The sequence below is a fragment of the Bos indicus genome, chromosome 20 (assembly GCF_029378745.1).
Source record: "Bos indicus isolate NIAB-ARS_2022 breed Sahiwal x Tharparkar chromosome 20, NIAB-ARS_B.indTharparkar_mat_pri_1.0, whole genome shotgun sequence".
In the NCBI taxonomy this organism is placed as follows: domain Eukaryota; kingdom Metazoa; phylum Chordata; class Mammalia; order Artiodactyla; family Bovidae; genus Bos; species Bos indicus.
In genome coordinates, this window is record NC_091779.1 from 31,192,765 (window position 1) to 31,208,487 (window position 15,723).

The window sequence follows — 15,723 nt, forward strand, 5'->3', positions numbered from 1 at the left end:
TTCCTCTCATTTGGCTTTAGCACCATCAGAGCTGGTTTTTAAAAAACAATAATTTACACATAAATAATGGATAGAAATTTGTTGTGCAGTGCAGTAGCAACTAGCCTCAGAGGGCTACTGAGCACTTCAAATGGCTTCATCCTAAGTGAGATATGCCACAAGCCTAGAATACACATTGGATTTTGATTAGTATGAAAAAATTTTGTATCTTTATTAATTACATGTTGGAATGATACCATTTGGAATCTACTTAAGTAAATGATATTATGTAAATTAATTTCACCTGTTTCTTTTCACTCGCGTAAGGTGCATTCTAGAAAATTTATAATTATGTAAGTGGCTTGCATTTGTGGCTCTCATATTTTGATTAGACAGCACTGGCAGAAGATGAAAAAGAGAGGCGTTTCATTGAAAGGTAGTGTATTTTCTTAAAATTTCTGGAGGGTAAGAGAAAAGAGAAGAGAGTAAAGCTTGGTCATACTGTGACCTACTGTGATAAACACCTACAGTGAATTGAGAGGAGCGGGGGTGGGAGGCGTATTTCGATTCTGTTCCTCTTCCCTTCCCCCGCGACTAACGTAGCAGGTGGCAGACGAGCTTCCACTGCCCGGCTGCCTGCCAGTCCTCGGGTCTCGCCTGCGCCCGCACATTGAACACACCTGCGCGCCTCCGGAAGGTGAGCGTCCGCGAACCCTGGCGCCGGCTCCACGCCCCCTCCCCCCGTAATTTATTTCCTGGCCTCAACCGTCAGTCTCGCACTTCTCTCCCGAGAACCATCGCGCAGGCCGGGCCTAGCAGGGGTAAGCGCCCCGTTCAGCCCCTCGCCCGGCCCCCGCGGCCTAGGCGCCGCTCGCCGGACCGCCTGCTGGGCCGCGGCTGCCCGCCCGCCCGCCGCGAACGGGAGGAGCCGAGGCCGGCGCGCCCTGGGCCTCCGGGCCGCGGGGGGCCGCTGTGACCCGCCTTCGCCCCCGCCGCGCCGGAGGCGGGGGAGCCAGATTTGTGGGGAGAATCGGAAAGCCGAGGCTAGCCTCGGGGGGCGGGCGCTCCGAAGCAGCGGGTTCGGCTGGTGCTTTAGCTGCCGTCCGCTCCGCCCGCCCGAAGCGCTGAGGAGCCTAGCGGGGACCCGCCGCCCTCCTCCTCCATGAGGCCTGAGTGAGCGCCGCGGCGAGAGCCGGCCCGCGGCGCCTCCCCTCGTGTCCTCTCCCGAGCGCAGCAGCAGCGGCCCCCGGAGGAGGAGGAGGAGCATGTCGGACGGTTTCGACCGGGCCCCAGGTGCTGGTCGGGGCCGGAGCCGGGGCCTGGGCCGCGGAGGGGGCGGGCCTGAGGGCGCTGGTTTCCCGAACGGAGCGGGGCCTGCTGAGCGGCCGCGGCACCAGCCGCCGCCGCCGCCGCCTCAACCCAAAGCTCCGGGCTTCCTGCAGCCGCCGCCGCTGCGCCAGCCCAGGACGGCCCCGCCGCCAGGGGCCCAGTGCGAGGTCCCCGCCGGCCCCCAGCGGCCTGCCCGGCCCGGGGCGCTCCCAGGTACGGAGCCGCTCTAGGGGACCCCGTCCTCCTGGGCCAACGCTTCCCCCACCACGGCCCTCCGCGCGCCCCCGAGGAGGGAGGCGCGCTGTCCCCTCTTTACACCCCAATTCCCCGAGAGCGTTCCCCGAAGGGCCCGGTTGTTTCGGGGTGGGGACGGGCCCAGAACCGGGTTTGGAAGGTGGCCGCCAGAATCCTTTGTGCTCCCCGGCGGGGGGAGGGGCCCGTGGCGCCCTCTGAGTTCTGCTGTCCCGGGAGGAAGTAAAATTCGCCTCCCCTCCCCAGCCCCCGAGGGGGAGGCCTGTGGCGGGCATCCACCTCTTTTTAACCGACTCTTTAAAAAAGAAAAAATGAAAAATAAGCCCTCACGTATTTATTTAGAAAGCAGTATGTACATAAAATGATTAAAGCAAGTCTATTGTTCCTTTTTGCAGGCTCTTTGCAGCTATCCTGGCGATAACCTTAAATTTCGTGGTGGTTCTTGTTTGACTTAGAAACCAGTCTTGCTCAGATGGCTTTTCCGTATATGTAAGTTATTATCCAAAGGAATGAAAGCATCTGACACCAATTTTTTTTCCCCCCTTTCCCAGAACAAACGAGGCCCCTGAGAGCTCCATCTAGTTCGCCGGATAACATCCCACAGCAGAATTCGGAGTCAGCAATGGCTAAACCCCAGGTGGTTGTAGCTCCTGTATTAATGTCTAAGCTGTCTGTAAACGCCCCTGAATTCTACCCATCAAGTTATTCTTCTAATTATACAGTAAGTACACCTTTTTACTACAACTCTAATTTAGTATTACTGGAAGAATGTGGTTATTACATCATTTATCAGTATGCTGGTGTGCTTTCTGTACCTCACATAAAAACATGAATGTATTGAAATCATGAGGAAACAAAAGTGATTCAGGAATGTATTTATTATATTCGAGGTAGTTATTACAGTCAAGGTATCAGAACATAAGCTTGAGAGGAGAGAGTCTTGTCTATTTTGTTCATTGCTGTATTTCCACCATCTATAGTTTAATAAATTTACAGTGGTCAAGGACATCTTCAGTCTATAAAACTGAAGTCTGTGTCCTGACTTTATGGACGACCTATAGAATAGTGGCCTGGAAAAGTTAATTTTTAATTTGATTTTAGCGGGACAGCTGGATATTCACTGGTAACTTTAGGGTAAATTAAACTGGTTTTGCTGCGGGCTAATTGTGGTAGGTGTTTGAATGTTAAGTACACATCTGGGCTCTGTTATGTTAAAATAGAAGTGTTTCTGGTTCTAATTAACAGTTATATAGAAATGTAGGGAGTTTTGATAAAGTGTTTAGGTATAAAAAACTTCTTTCAGATTCATCTTTGTCAATAATATAAATGTTAGAAATTGGTGTCACCTAAATATCAAGAGAATCAAGCATGGTTGGGATACAAAGAAAAGAATTGTTGTGATAGTAAATGCATAGCAATTGATTGTAGATAAATAGGGCAGGGACCATTCTGGATTGAAGAAATAATACTTTAGCATAAGTCCTGTCTCTCCTGTTCTTCATTTTTTGACATGTAAGTATACGGAATAGTGTAACTCAGGTTTAGCTCAAAGTTTCACAATGTGAAAATACTTGGGCATCCAGATAATGAAAAGGAACGTTATCACCATCCCCACAGCCCACTCTGTCTCCTTCTAATCATTACTGTTCTCCAAAGTCAAAGTCGCTCAGTCCTGTCTTGCCTCTTTGTGACCCCATGGACTATACAATCCATGGAATTTTCCAGGCCAGAATACTGGAGTGGGTAGCCTTTCCCTTCTCCAGGGGATCTTCCCAACCCAGGGATCGAACCCAGGTCTCCCGCATTGCAGGCAGATTCTTGACCAGCTGAGCCATAAGGGAAGTCCACTGCTCTCCAAAGGTAACCACTATTTTGATCTAACAGTAATCTTGCTTCTGTTCAAAATTCATATAAATGGAGTCTCACAGAATATACTATTTTTCTCTTTTCATTCAACATCAGTATTAATCAGTATTGCAGCATGTTGCTGGAGGTGATTTATTCTCATGGCAATCCACTGTGTGAATATTTGTTGATGAACATTTGGTTGGCTTTCACAGTCGGGCTATTATGTTTGGGGCTGCTGTTCTTGTCCATGTCCTTGTTTGTGTTTGGTATATATCTAGGAGTGGAGTTGTTGGGACATACGGTAGCTAGGTTTAGTAAAGACTTCTGAATACTTTTCCAGAAAGACTGATTCCAGTGTATTCATTGAGTACCATATGGTTTCCAGGTAGTTTAATTCCTTATCAGCACTTGGTATTTGCTATTTTAAGTTTAGCTATTCCGGTGGGTGTGTGTCATCTTTTTTAATTTGAAAAGTCCCTGATCAACTAATGGTAGCACACCTTTTTTGTTGCTTTGGGGGAGAGAGTTAGAGGGACTTTACTTCCATATTTGATAGAAGGTATAGAACTTTTTATTCCATATTTTAGAAACTTCATGCATCTTAGACTGCATTAGGAAAGAGCTTTGGGGCTGGAGAGGGGAAAGTACAGGCATAGCAGGAAGAGCAGTTGACTTGGGGTGGAATGGGCCATCAATCATGTAAAGTAGAAATGAGAGCAGCTTGGATTCTTGCCACAAAACTGTTTTTGGCTTAGAGAAGAAAGGAACCATTTGAGAGCTTTGAGTAGCTGAGTAACTTAAGGATACTTACCTTAACAGCCACAAATGGTTTCTCATTTGTTTGCTTTCCCAGTGATTTGGGCTATTTCATGGTGAGAGGAATGTAGTTTTTTCATAATTCTCTACCAGCTAGTTTCTTAAATAGTTCACGTGACTCCCTGAGAGCAGTGTATTGAGCCATGTTAGTCGACTTCTTTGAGCCATTGCCATCTTTTTGGCACTTCTTAATCTCTTGTATATCAGCTCCAGCTTGGCTCTGTTTGCCAGAGCAAACTGCAGACTGGAAGCCCTGTCTGCATGGCTCACATGTTGCCTGCAGGTGTCTTCTTTGGCCCTGAGTATTTTTTAAAGTGGGGCTTTATACTTTACCAGTACTTATATTAGATACTGCAAAGCTGATTTTTTTTTTTTTTTTTTTTTTGAAGTTTCTTTGAAATCATAAGATCTGGCCATACTGGACTGCTATTTTGATAGAGCAAATGTTGGCTGGAGCTGAATAGAGGCAGCCCCTTTAGATGGTGTGTAAGCTCTAATTTGCTCACCGGCTTACTTCATTTGCCTGTAATCCACCTGGATTCTATAGGCATTCAAGCTTGCTGAGTGCGTGTGTGCTCAGTCATGTCTGACTCTTGGCGACCCCATGGACTGTAGCCAGCCAGGCTCCTCTGACTTTGGGATTTTCCAGGCAGGAATACTGGAGTGGGTTGCCATTTCCTTCTCCAGGGCTCAAACCAGGGTCTCTTGCATTGCAGGCAGATTCTTTACTGTGTGAGCCACCAGGGAAGCCCCAAGAATGAGTCCGGCTCATATCAAAACTTTAAGGACTAGACACAGAACGGGGGACGTGCGCATCAGAGCACTCACAGGGCTACCCAGGAATCCAACCTGCGTCTTTTGCATCTTGTGCGTTGTCGGCGGATTCTTTACCATTTCGCCACCTGGGAAGCTTGCTACTCCTGCCCTGTTATGTCATTCTCTGGCCTTAGCCTTTTATCCTCTGTCAAAGCTAAGAGTTTTTCTCAGTCACAGAACAGCAATATCCTTGATTTTTTCCCTTGAGTCTTAGGATAAAGTCTGATTATGAGAGAAGCTTTTCCTGACAGTAACCATAATCCAGAGTTAGCTGTATTCATTCACTTGTTCAGAAAATAATTGAATACTTAACCATGAATCAAGGGCTGGGGATACAGCAGTGGATAAAAAGTTCTTATCTTTGTAGAGCCTGTATTCTAGTGGTCTCCTGGCTGGATTTCCAGAAATTTCTTGAATCTTCCTTTGTTATACACGTGAGAGGCTATTGCTTGATATCCTTGAGCAGGATCTGCTCTCAAGAATGCATGTGTTTTACATTTTTTACAATAGTCTTTTACTGTGCTTTCATAACCTTTCTAAAACTCTAGGTCCTTTTATCTTCAAACCTTCCTTTAATCTCACTGCTAGAATCTTCTTTATATGCCTTCTTACCAATGAGTTGCCGTGTCCATCTATTCCTGGCCATTGCTTTTTCTCAGGTCAACTACTACCTCTTAAATATTTAATATGGTTCACTTATGAGAACCAAAAATTCCACATAGGAGTTGATAAATTATTTACTAAGAGACAAAATCCCCCACCCTCCCCAACATGCACAAAAAATCCCAGCTTTTTCTGAGAACATCCTCCTTCAAGTTACTGCCCAGTTTTTCTTGCCTTTTAATTGTAACATTCTTCAAAGGGAAAATTGTTCACTGTTGTCACTACTTTACACCTCACTGACCATTGAAACCTCTGCAGACTGATCCTCTTAATTGTACTATTTTTGTGACAGCTGAGGTTTTTATTTTAAAATTGATTGTCGTCTTAACTCTCATCTAAATAGACTTCTTGAACACCGTGTGATCTGTAAGGTTGACCTCCTGGTGTAGGTCCTGAGCAAGGTGCCAAGGGCACATTTTAAGTCTTTCAAAATTTCCTCCTTTTTAAGAACTGAATATTTATGATACTAATCTTGTCTTAAATTTTTCTCTCTTCACATAGTTTTGATTACCAAGACTGCAACCATCATTTTTTCAGATTTGAACCAATGAAATTATTCTACAGCATTTGCTCCTATGAGCACCTCTCCTCATTTACTTTTCCTTTGGCTTCTGTGGCAGTTCTTCATCCTTCGAATTTTCAGACCATTCCTCCTCTACTCAGACTGCAGGCTCTGAGAATTGTCTTTTTTCTGTTTTATTACTTCCCTTGATGATACTACATATCTCCTAGAATCTGACCACCACATACCTGCTTGCTGATAACTCTGGAATCTAATTCTTCCTCTCAACTCCAGGCTTATGTTTCCATTTGTTTTGCCCTCTTCTGAGGATTGCACATTCAAACTCAAGAACAAAGAAAAATTCATGTTTTGCAAACCTTTGCTTACATTTTTATATTCTACCTAACTGCTCAGGCTAAAAGCTTGTATGGTGTATGACTCACTTTCCTCTTTCACAGTCTTGCCCGCTTTTGATCAAGTTAACTAAAATAGTCTTGACTGTTCACGTAAATGTCTGATCATTTTCTTTTGTTCCCACTGCTTTGGTTAGGGGCTTATCTCTTGACAGTGTATTCAAAGTACCTATGATGTTCCTACTAATCTCTTGTCACAGAATTCTAAGAAAAATAAAACTTAAATATTCCTCAACTTGGAAGCCATTTGACTTCACATTAAAGACTGAAGAAATTTATACTTTAAAAAAATCTGGTACTAGAGAACTAACATAGGCTTTGATTCCAACATTGGAGTGTTCATCTGTTCAGAATACTCTGTGCCTCCCTTTTCCCTTTGTGAAACAGCAGGCTTTGAATCCCCTGTTCAGCTCTATTCAGAACAGCTCTGTTTTACTCTTTTACTTTCACATTTCAGATTCCCTTAAAAGAGTAATGCTTATTTGGGGGAAAAAAACAAAAAACAAAAACTGAAGTCAATGTTCTAACCTGCATTTTGCTTCAATGAATGACATTTGATCAGAACAGTTAGGAAATCAATACCATTTGCTGGGAGACTTCCTGCTTTTCATTGTCATTAATAGTAGGATACCACAAATGTGTAAATTTTAAATTGCATATCAAAATCTTAAAACTAGTTTTTAATTGTAAAACTCGTATATGTTTGTAGTTAACATTAAGTAATTATTTAATATAATGCATTTGTAATGCTTAACCACTTTCACAATTTCATAATAAAGTCAGTGCTGTACCAGGTTGCTTCAGTCATGTCCAACTCTTTGCGACCTACAATCTTTATGGACTGTAGCCTGCCAGGCTTCTGTCCATCGGATTCTCCACAAGAATACTGGTGTGGGTTGCCATGCCCTCCTCCAGGGGATCTTCCCAACCCAGGGATCTAACCCACGTCTCCTGTGGCTCCTACATTATAGGCGGACCCTGAGCCACAAGGGAAGCCCTAAAGAGTGAGTATTTATAATTGTTTCCTCACTCCATAGATAACTTATCCTTTGTCTATCTTTACAGAAATTTTCATTGCCTATAACTAACAGTTAAATAGTATGAAAATATGGTTCTGTATTCTTTTAATTTGCTGTGTTGATAGTATTTCTGTATTGATACTTGTCTTTTCAGTGGCTATATGATGTTTTATCGTGTGGCTATAAGGTAACATACTTAACCAATTCTTTGAATTGTTAGATCAATTTTTGGCAACTTACATGTAATTAAAAACTTATTTTAAGTTTATAAATAAGTAAACTTATGTATCAAAATTGGGTTATAGGCCTTTGAATTTTTTGGAGTATAGCACAGAAGTTAAAAGCATAGACTTTGTTCTGTGCTCAATTCTTAATAACTTATATGTCTGTAAGAGCTATATGAGCATGCGCAGATTACTTGAGTTGGTACAACATCCTTCCTTGCCTAAACCCACCCTAACCCCGACCCCTGCTTGGTTTTTTCACTGCCTCTTGAATTGGTCTTAGTGTGGTCCCCAAACCCTACAAGAACTCCCCATTTGCCTCATGGACCGCATTAGCAACTGCCTTATCCTCAGTTTGTGTATTCTGGCATCTCTTAAAGGTATTAGGCAAATGCATATCTCCTTAGGGCCTGTATACTTCTTGTCCTCCTTGCATAAAATCTTTCCTCAGATATTTGTGTTGCTGGTTTTAGGGTTGGTTGTTTTGCTTTTTCTTTCTCAGTTCGGATATTAACTGTTCGGAATTCTTCCCTGACAGTTTTTTCCACTATATCTCAATATCTGAAAAGCGTCTGCCATTATGAAATAATAAACCCAAGAGAGGAAGGAGGACTTTGTCTCCTTTATCCATGATGTGGCAGTATTCCCAGCACCTAGAGCAGTCAAGTAAGCAGTAACACTCAGATGGTTTTGAATGAACAACATGCTATATTTGCAACTGGTGGCTATTGGTTTATTGATAGAGGACCATCCTAGGTACCAACAAGTGTAGTTGATCATTCTCCTTTCTGGATGCTTTTTACACTTTAGCTCCTTTAGGTGTGAGAACATGGCTGTTGTATTTGGAATGTGTTTCAGTATTTTCCTAGAAATTTAAAATTTGTTGAATACTTAGTGCCTTACTGTGTACTGGTCCAAGGGCTTTTACTGATTAACTCACTTAACTCATTAACTCATGTAATTCTGTCACACAGCTGTAATGTTTATGATTCATGAATTTGAATTTCATCAACACTGATGCTTACTTTATCTTACAGTACAGTTACTTAATTTGGATTCAAGTGTGTAATCAGACAGACATTTAAAGTATGCAAGTTTCCCTGCTCTTCTGCTCAGTGAACCCTGTATGAGCACTATAGGCACCATGCTCTGCTCTTCCTGCCTCTGCTCTTAATTCCTGAGTCCTCTTATAGTACCTGTAGTAGGTCATGTTAAATATCACTGTAGTGTCTAGAAGTATAAAAAAATTATGCAACATGGCCTCTAAATGGTAGTCAGCTTAAGAATAGTGGTCATTACTAGCAGTGTTAGTCTTCTCACTAAGATTATACATCCAGCTTCAACATGGGGCTTTCCTAGGGCAAATTCTGACTAGGTATGATTTTTTTTTTTTTTTCCCCTTCCTTACTTTACTCACTGACTTTGGAACTTAACTCCTTCATAAAATGCTTCCATACTGTAGTCATAATTGTTTCATGTGGTTTCTCATTTTGGCTTCTTTTGGAAAGGGGTAAATTTTATCAAGCATAGTTATTGGATTTCCCTGGTGGCTCAGATGGTAAAGAATTTGCCTGCAGTGCAGGGGACCCACGGGTTCAATCCCTAGGTTGGGAAGATTTCCTGGAGAAGGTAATGGCTGTCCACTCCAGTGTTGTTGCCTGGAGAATCCCATGGACAGAGGAGCCTGGCAGGCTACAGTCCCTGGGATTAGAGTCAAGACATGACTGAGCGACTAACACTATCACTTTCATGGACTTAAAAGCAAAACAAAAACAAAACAGATGATGAAGCAGACGTCAGTCAACTTTTGGGCTTCCCTGGTGGCTCAGCTGGTAAAGAATCCACCTGCAATGCAGGAGACCTGGTTTTGATCCCTGGGTTGGGAAGATCCCCTAAAGAAGGAAATAACTCTCAAGTAAACTTCAGAATGCTTTAAGTGGTATTCCAGACATTGTGAACATAAGGATTGATACTCAGATCTGTTATCTTTTGCACCAGTCACCCTACTCAACATTCTGCCATTATTTAAAATGCTGGAAACTAATAAAGGTGATAGTGGTTTTAAAAAAAAAAAAAAAAACTTTATTGGGAGTATAGTTGATTTACAGTGTTGTTAGTTTCAACAAAGTGGAACCTGTTGTACCTATATCTACTTTTTTAGATTGTTTTCTCATATAGCTCTTTACAGAGTGCTGAGTAGAGTTGCTTTTGCAATACAGGAGGTCCTTATTAATTATGTGTTTTGTATACAGTAGTATGTATATGTCAATCCCATTCTCCATAAGTTTTTTTTCTATGTCTGTGACTCCCATTTCTGTTTTGGAAATAAATTCGTGTCATTTTTTAAAGACTTGATTGTGCATATAAGCAATCATCATATGACCTTTGTCTTTCTCTGACTTATTTTGATAATCTCTAGGTTCATCCATTATTTCATTTTTTACGGCTGTATATAAGTACCACATCTTTATCCATTTATCTCTCGATGGACATTTAGGTTGCTTCTGTGTCTTGGCTGTTGTAAATAGTGCTGCTGTGAACATTGAGATGATAGTGATATTAATTGGAAACTTGCTACTATCAAGATTGGCTGGACATAGCAGCCAGAAAGTCTCTTACCACTGTACACTATGTTTTGTAATCATTTAAACTATAAAGACATTTTCTGTCTTTGGAGATTGACAGATAACAAACTTTTTTTTCCAATATAGAAATTGTTGAATGTCTACAAGGAAAGAGAATGGTATATTGAATGCCCATGTCCTCAATAGTTAACTACATGTGGCCATTCTTGTTTCTATATATCTGGTCCCTCTCCCCCTTCCATTTTGAAACAAATCCTGAATCTTATTATTAACTCTAAATTTTGATATTGGGTCTTACAGTGAAATACTGGTTTAAACTTTACTTCTCAGTAATCTTGTAAATCTGCCAGAGGTGGGAAGACAGTTCTCTACCCAGCTAGATGGAGCCCTTCTGTTACCACATTTTGGCTGTTAGGCAAGGAAAAAGTGGACTGAACTTTTTGAGGAAAATAACATTTTATCAGGTTAAAGATTCTTAAAAATACCATTTGAGCTAGAGACATTCCAATTTAAAGCTGCCTCATGTTTATTTTAGCTAGTTGCATGGATTAATTTTTTCTCTTTTAACCTTTGACCTATAGGAATCCTATGAGGACGGCTGTGAGGATTATCCTACTTTATCAGAATATGTTCAGGATTTTTTGAATCATCTTACAGAACAGCCTGGCAGTTTTGAAACTGAAATTGGACAGTTTGCAGAGACCCTGAATGGCTGGGTTACAACAGATGATGCTTTGCAAGAACTTATGGAACTCATCTATCAACAGGTAGGTTGGCTGACTGCATGCGTGCTCATTGAACAGCTGCCCTGATGGTGGAAGATGGTGGCTGCTCCTTGAGGGGAGCCAGGTTCATGTTCACCAGCCTCGACATGCCTTGACTGTTTATGGTTCATGGGAGCTTTTAACAAAATTTCTGTAATTAGAGATCCAGGACTGTAGCCAAGGCTCTGTACAGGCATTTGGAAGGAGTTTTGGACACTTACGAAGACACTACATGAATATCTTGCTTTTTTCCAAACCCCTGTTTTACAAGAATCTGCCGTTATTGGAGTAGGGGAGAAAAAGTCATGGGAGAACTTTTTGCCTCGTAAATGATTCTTTATTTAAAAAAAAAAAAAAAAGACTATAAACACTGACTTGAATCTTAACGTTTCTGCTTGTCTTTAAAATTTTCAAGGATTTTTAATTCCTTAAAAAATCTAATGTCAGTCTAGGTTATTTACACAGAGTTTAGTTTTAATCTTAGCATATTGGTCATTGATACGTTAATGCTATTTTAAGGGGGAAAACATAGTACTCAATTTTGAAGATAAATCTAAGGTCAGTGAGTGAGACTGGCCAAAAACAATAGGAGATAAGTGCCGCCCAAGGTTATATTTCTCTTCAAGTCATTGCTGAAGGAGCAGCTCTAACTTGGATATATGAAAGGGTGACTTACGATAGCAGGTCAATTTTTTTTTTAACTGAGTGTTTCATTTGACTATTTTTCCAGTTTGTCCTCAATTGTTTCTAGACTCCTATATTACCTGGCCAGTTCTTAGATTTTTTTTTGAAAATGCCTGAGCTTTTAGGAAGATAGAACTGCTCTGTTTGTCCTGAATCCTACTTTTGACATGAAAACTGTTCATCTTCCTTGGTGTTAAACTAGTAAGAAATATGTAAACTCATATCATGGAGCATGGAGATACAAAGATTAAAACCTTTTTAGCAGAAAGAGTTAAAATTGGTTGTCAGTGGAAGTAAAGTTGAGGTATAGCAGGGATGCATGAAACTTTAATGACCAATTTTGTTGTCTTTAAATTTACTTTAAATTTTAAGAGCAAAGGCAGTGCCAATAATGAAAAAAGTATAAAATTTGAATTTTAAGTCTTTTGTGGTACCAGATACACCTATATGAATGTCAGTACAGTCAGTCAGTCTTCCTAGATGAGAAATGTACAGGGTCCTATGTGAGCAGGGAAGTAATTAGAAATAAAATGTTCTAATTATAAAGTACTTCATGCCTGGCATTGCTAAACACTTGACCTGTAGTTAACTCACTTAATCCTTGGTGGTTGTAACATACTACGTTTATCCCCATTTTATACATAGCTTAACAGAGGTTACGTGACTTGTCTTAAGGTCACACGTGCGTAAGTAGACCCAGCATAGGGTTGGAGCAGCATTCAGGCCGTTTGTTAGATCTAAGCCCTGGTTAACTACTGCCTTGTGAGAAGCCCCTTAATGTGTGTGCTCTGCTGTTCTTTAAAAACTGCAGTGAAAGTGAAGCTTCCTGAGTACTTCTTTGGCTATATCACCCAGTCTTTGATATTCAGTGTTTTTCCATTGTCTTATTAAAAATATTTTATTTCTTTTGATTTTCTCTTTACCTTGAGTGTTGGGAGTGTTGCTGAAATGTTAACCTTTTGCATCAGGGATCTTAATTACCTCTATAGGAATCAAAACTGAAGCTCAGGGAGGTTTAGTAATGTCCAGGGTCACAAATGTCCAGGCCTGTCTTGTTCTGGACAGCTAGATGCCAAAGTTGGTGCCATCCTATTCCTGAAAGATACTCTGATCAATAGTTCCACAAATACTCTTCATAATTGGCACTATGCAACTGGGTACCTGTACATATTTTATGCAGAAATGAACAAAGAGATTATCTGTTTGCTTTCTGCTAACCTCGGGTAAATGATGGGGAGAGCTTGCCTTAATGTTTTTCTTTGTATTTATTCTGGTTCTTGGTGTAAGTTTGGGAGAGAGAGTTAATTTCCTTATGCCTAACAATCATAAATGACTTGTAACTTTCTGTATAGTACTGAAGGTAGGAATGTTTTTTTCTCTTTAGAAAATTGTTGTGAAGTGTTTGCATTAATGACTTGATGTATCTGTGTCATACAAAACTTTTTTCTTTTTGAAAGGCCACATCTATCCCCAATTTCTCTTACATGGGAGCACGCCTCTGTAACTACCTGTCCCATCATCTGACAATTAGCCCACAGAGTGGCAACTTTCGCCAATTGCTACTTCAAAGGTCAGTGTGAATGTATGAGAGTGAAGGAGAACTCCTCCTAAACATGCTAGAATTTGACCATTCTTCTTGCTAAGATTGCACTTCACAGGAAGTTTCTGGGAAAAATAGGGCAGACCATTCTTATTTTTGAATATAATATTAAAAGTTTATACTCATATATAGCAGTCTTTTTTCGGTAATGGTCTCTGCCTTTGGTTTTGTGCCTGGAAGGGCCTTTTCTTTTTCCAAGATCTTAAAAATGGTCATTTTACATATTTCTTTGTACTTACTTTTGGCTTGAGTAAGGATCTAATTTCACTTACTGCCACACATTTAACCAGTTTTTCCCATACTACATTTTTGAATGATCCATTCCTTATTGACTAGAAGTGCTACCTTTATTGCACTACATCCTTACATTTGGGTTGATTCTGGACTTTAATTATATTCTATTCATTACTTTTTCTCTTCCTGATTTATTACCACGCTATTAAAAAGCTCTTAATTTCCTCACAACTAGTCTAGTTAGTTCCCCATTTTGTATGTGTGTGTGTGGTCTTCTTTGCTACTCTGCCATGTTTATTTTCTCCAGACTTTAGAATCAGCATGTGAAATTACAGACCTTGTTAGTATTTATTGATGTTTTGGCATGACATTGAATTTATGAGCTAATACAGGGAAATTTTCTTATAATTTGAGTTTTTTAATCAATAACATTGTTTTTGAGTTTATTATAATTTGTCTATTAGCTCTTTGAAAATACTTCTAATGGTTGCAAAGTATTCCATCATGTGGTTAAACTGCACTTTAACAGAATAGATTCCAAAAGTACACTCCAGAGACACTTAAAATTAAGTTTTTGGTGAAGGTGAAACTTCACATAGTTTAGTAGAAGACAAACTGTGCTGCTGACGTAACTGGCTAGTCATTTGGGGTGGGGGAAAACAAAGATGGATTCTTGTCTTACTCTCTACACCAAAATGTATTTCAAATATAAAAAACAGTAAATACTAAGGAAAAATTGACCAAAAAAAATTGGTTGGCAAAGCCCTTTAAAGTAAGACATAATACCCACAGGCCCTAAAAGAAGAGATTAAACTTAATATAGATTATAAAATTGGGGGGGTCATAATTTATATGAAGTAAATTAAAAATAGAGAAATTTGTAACACATGGCAATGAGCCCATTTATTTAATATGAAAAGAGGGGCCTCTTAGGAATGAGTAAGAAAAAGGCAAGTATTTTAGTAGAAATATTTGGAATGACTCCAGATAGGTGCAGTTTAGGAAAATGTAAATGACAAATTTATAAAAAGATAGCTAATCTACCTAATAATTAAAGAAAAGTACAAGTTAGAGCTTCTGGCAAGGTGTAAAAGTAGGCATTTGAAGAGGTAGAATGGCAGAAAGGCTTGCTTATCTTCCCTTGTGCTGCTCACCCTTGGAAATGGCCTGAGCCCCCTCTCTTGGGAATTCTGATACTAGACTGAAGTTGAGCCTGGGCATGGTTTATAAAGCTCTCCCAAGTGATTCTACTGTGTAGTCATGGCTGAGAACCAGTCTTCTGACTCTTCTGATTATATACCCACTGTGTATGCTTCTCTAGTATTGGCATATGGTCAAAGCTATTAACATGGAGAAATGCTACTCATGTAACAAGCAAAAAGGTAGTAATCTTATTAACTGAAAAATGTAGGCATACTTTGAAAAAAAACAGAAGTTACCTTTACAGCAGTCACCTCTAGGTTGTAATGTCTTTTGTTCTTTTTATTTCAAAAAGGTTAAAACTAAAATATAACCATGTGTTGCTTTTATAATTGAAAATCTTTAGCTTAAAGTTTTAGGGTCTTTCCTCTCACCAAGATAATCAGTCATGCACAAGGGTAGGGATTTACATTTGTACATAACTGACGTATATTAATGTATAATCTAGTAGCATTGATAGAACCAAAAGGTTACTTCATCAAAGCTCTTTCCTGAAAAGTCATGACAGGAAGGGCAGACAAAGGAAAGTAGCCAAGGTGCATGGTTAACTGAATTGGCATTAATTAACTGATCCTTTCCATTATTAACCAAAGTATTCTATTTATAGATATCCCAGCTTTTTTTCTGATGAATTAATTTAATATGTTTGAAAAGATAACCAACAGTGCTTTCTTAAAAAGCCTAGTGAGACAATAAAATGAGGTGGTGGGTTTTTGTTTTGTTCTTTTTTAGTGCCAATATACAACAAACCTCTTGAAACCTGTGCTGCTGTAACTTGTTACAGACTTGATCTAA

The 15,723-nt window shown here is 40.3% G+C and overlaps 1 protein-coding gene across 4 annotated transcripts in view; it reads left to right on the forward strand.

The window, feature by feature from the left end:
• The first annotated feature begins 552 nt into the window (after positions 1-552).
• The window catches only part of PAIP1 (poly(A) binding protein interacting protein 1), a 28,700-nt gene continuing 13,529 nt past the window's right edge, over positions 553-15,723 (forward strand). The window contains exons 1-4 of one of the 4 annotated variants that reach the window (XM_019982942.2): positions 553-676; positions 2,112-2,281; positions 11,028-11,213; positions 13,352-13,464. In XM_019982942.2, coding sequence (XP_019838501.1) covers positions 2,183-2,281; positions 11,028-11,213; positions 13,352-13,464 — 398 coding nt within the window. In that variant the 5' untranslated portion in view covers positions 553-676; positions 2,112-2,182. Of the gene's footprint in view, positions 801-968; positions 1,522-2,111; positions 2,282-11,027; positions 11,214-13,351; positions 13,465-15,723 lie in introns of those variants that run through there. The other 3 variants (XM_070774706.1, XM_070774705.1, XM_019982941.2) reach the window with 3 other exon arrangements.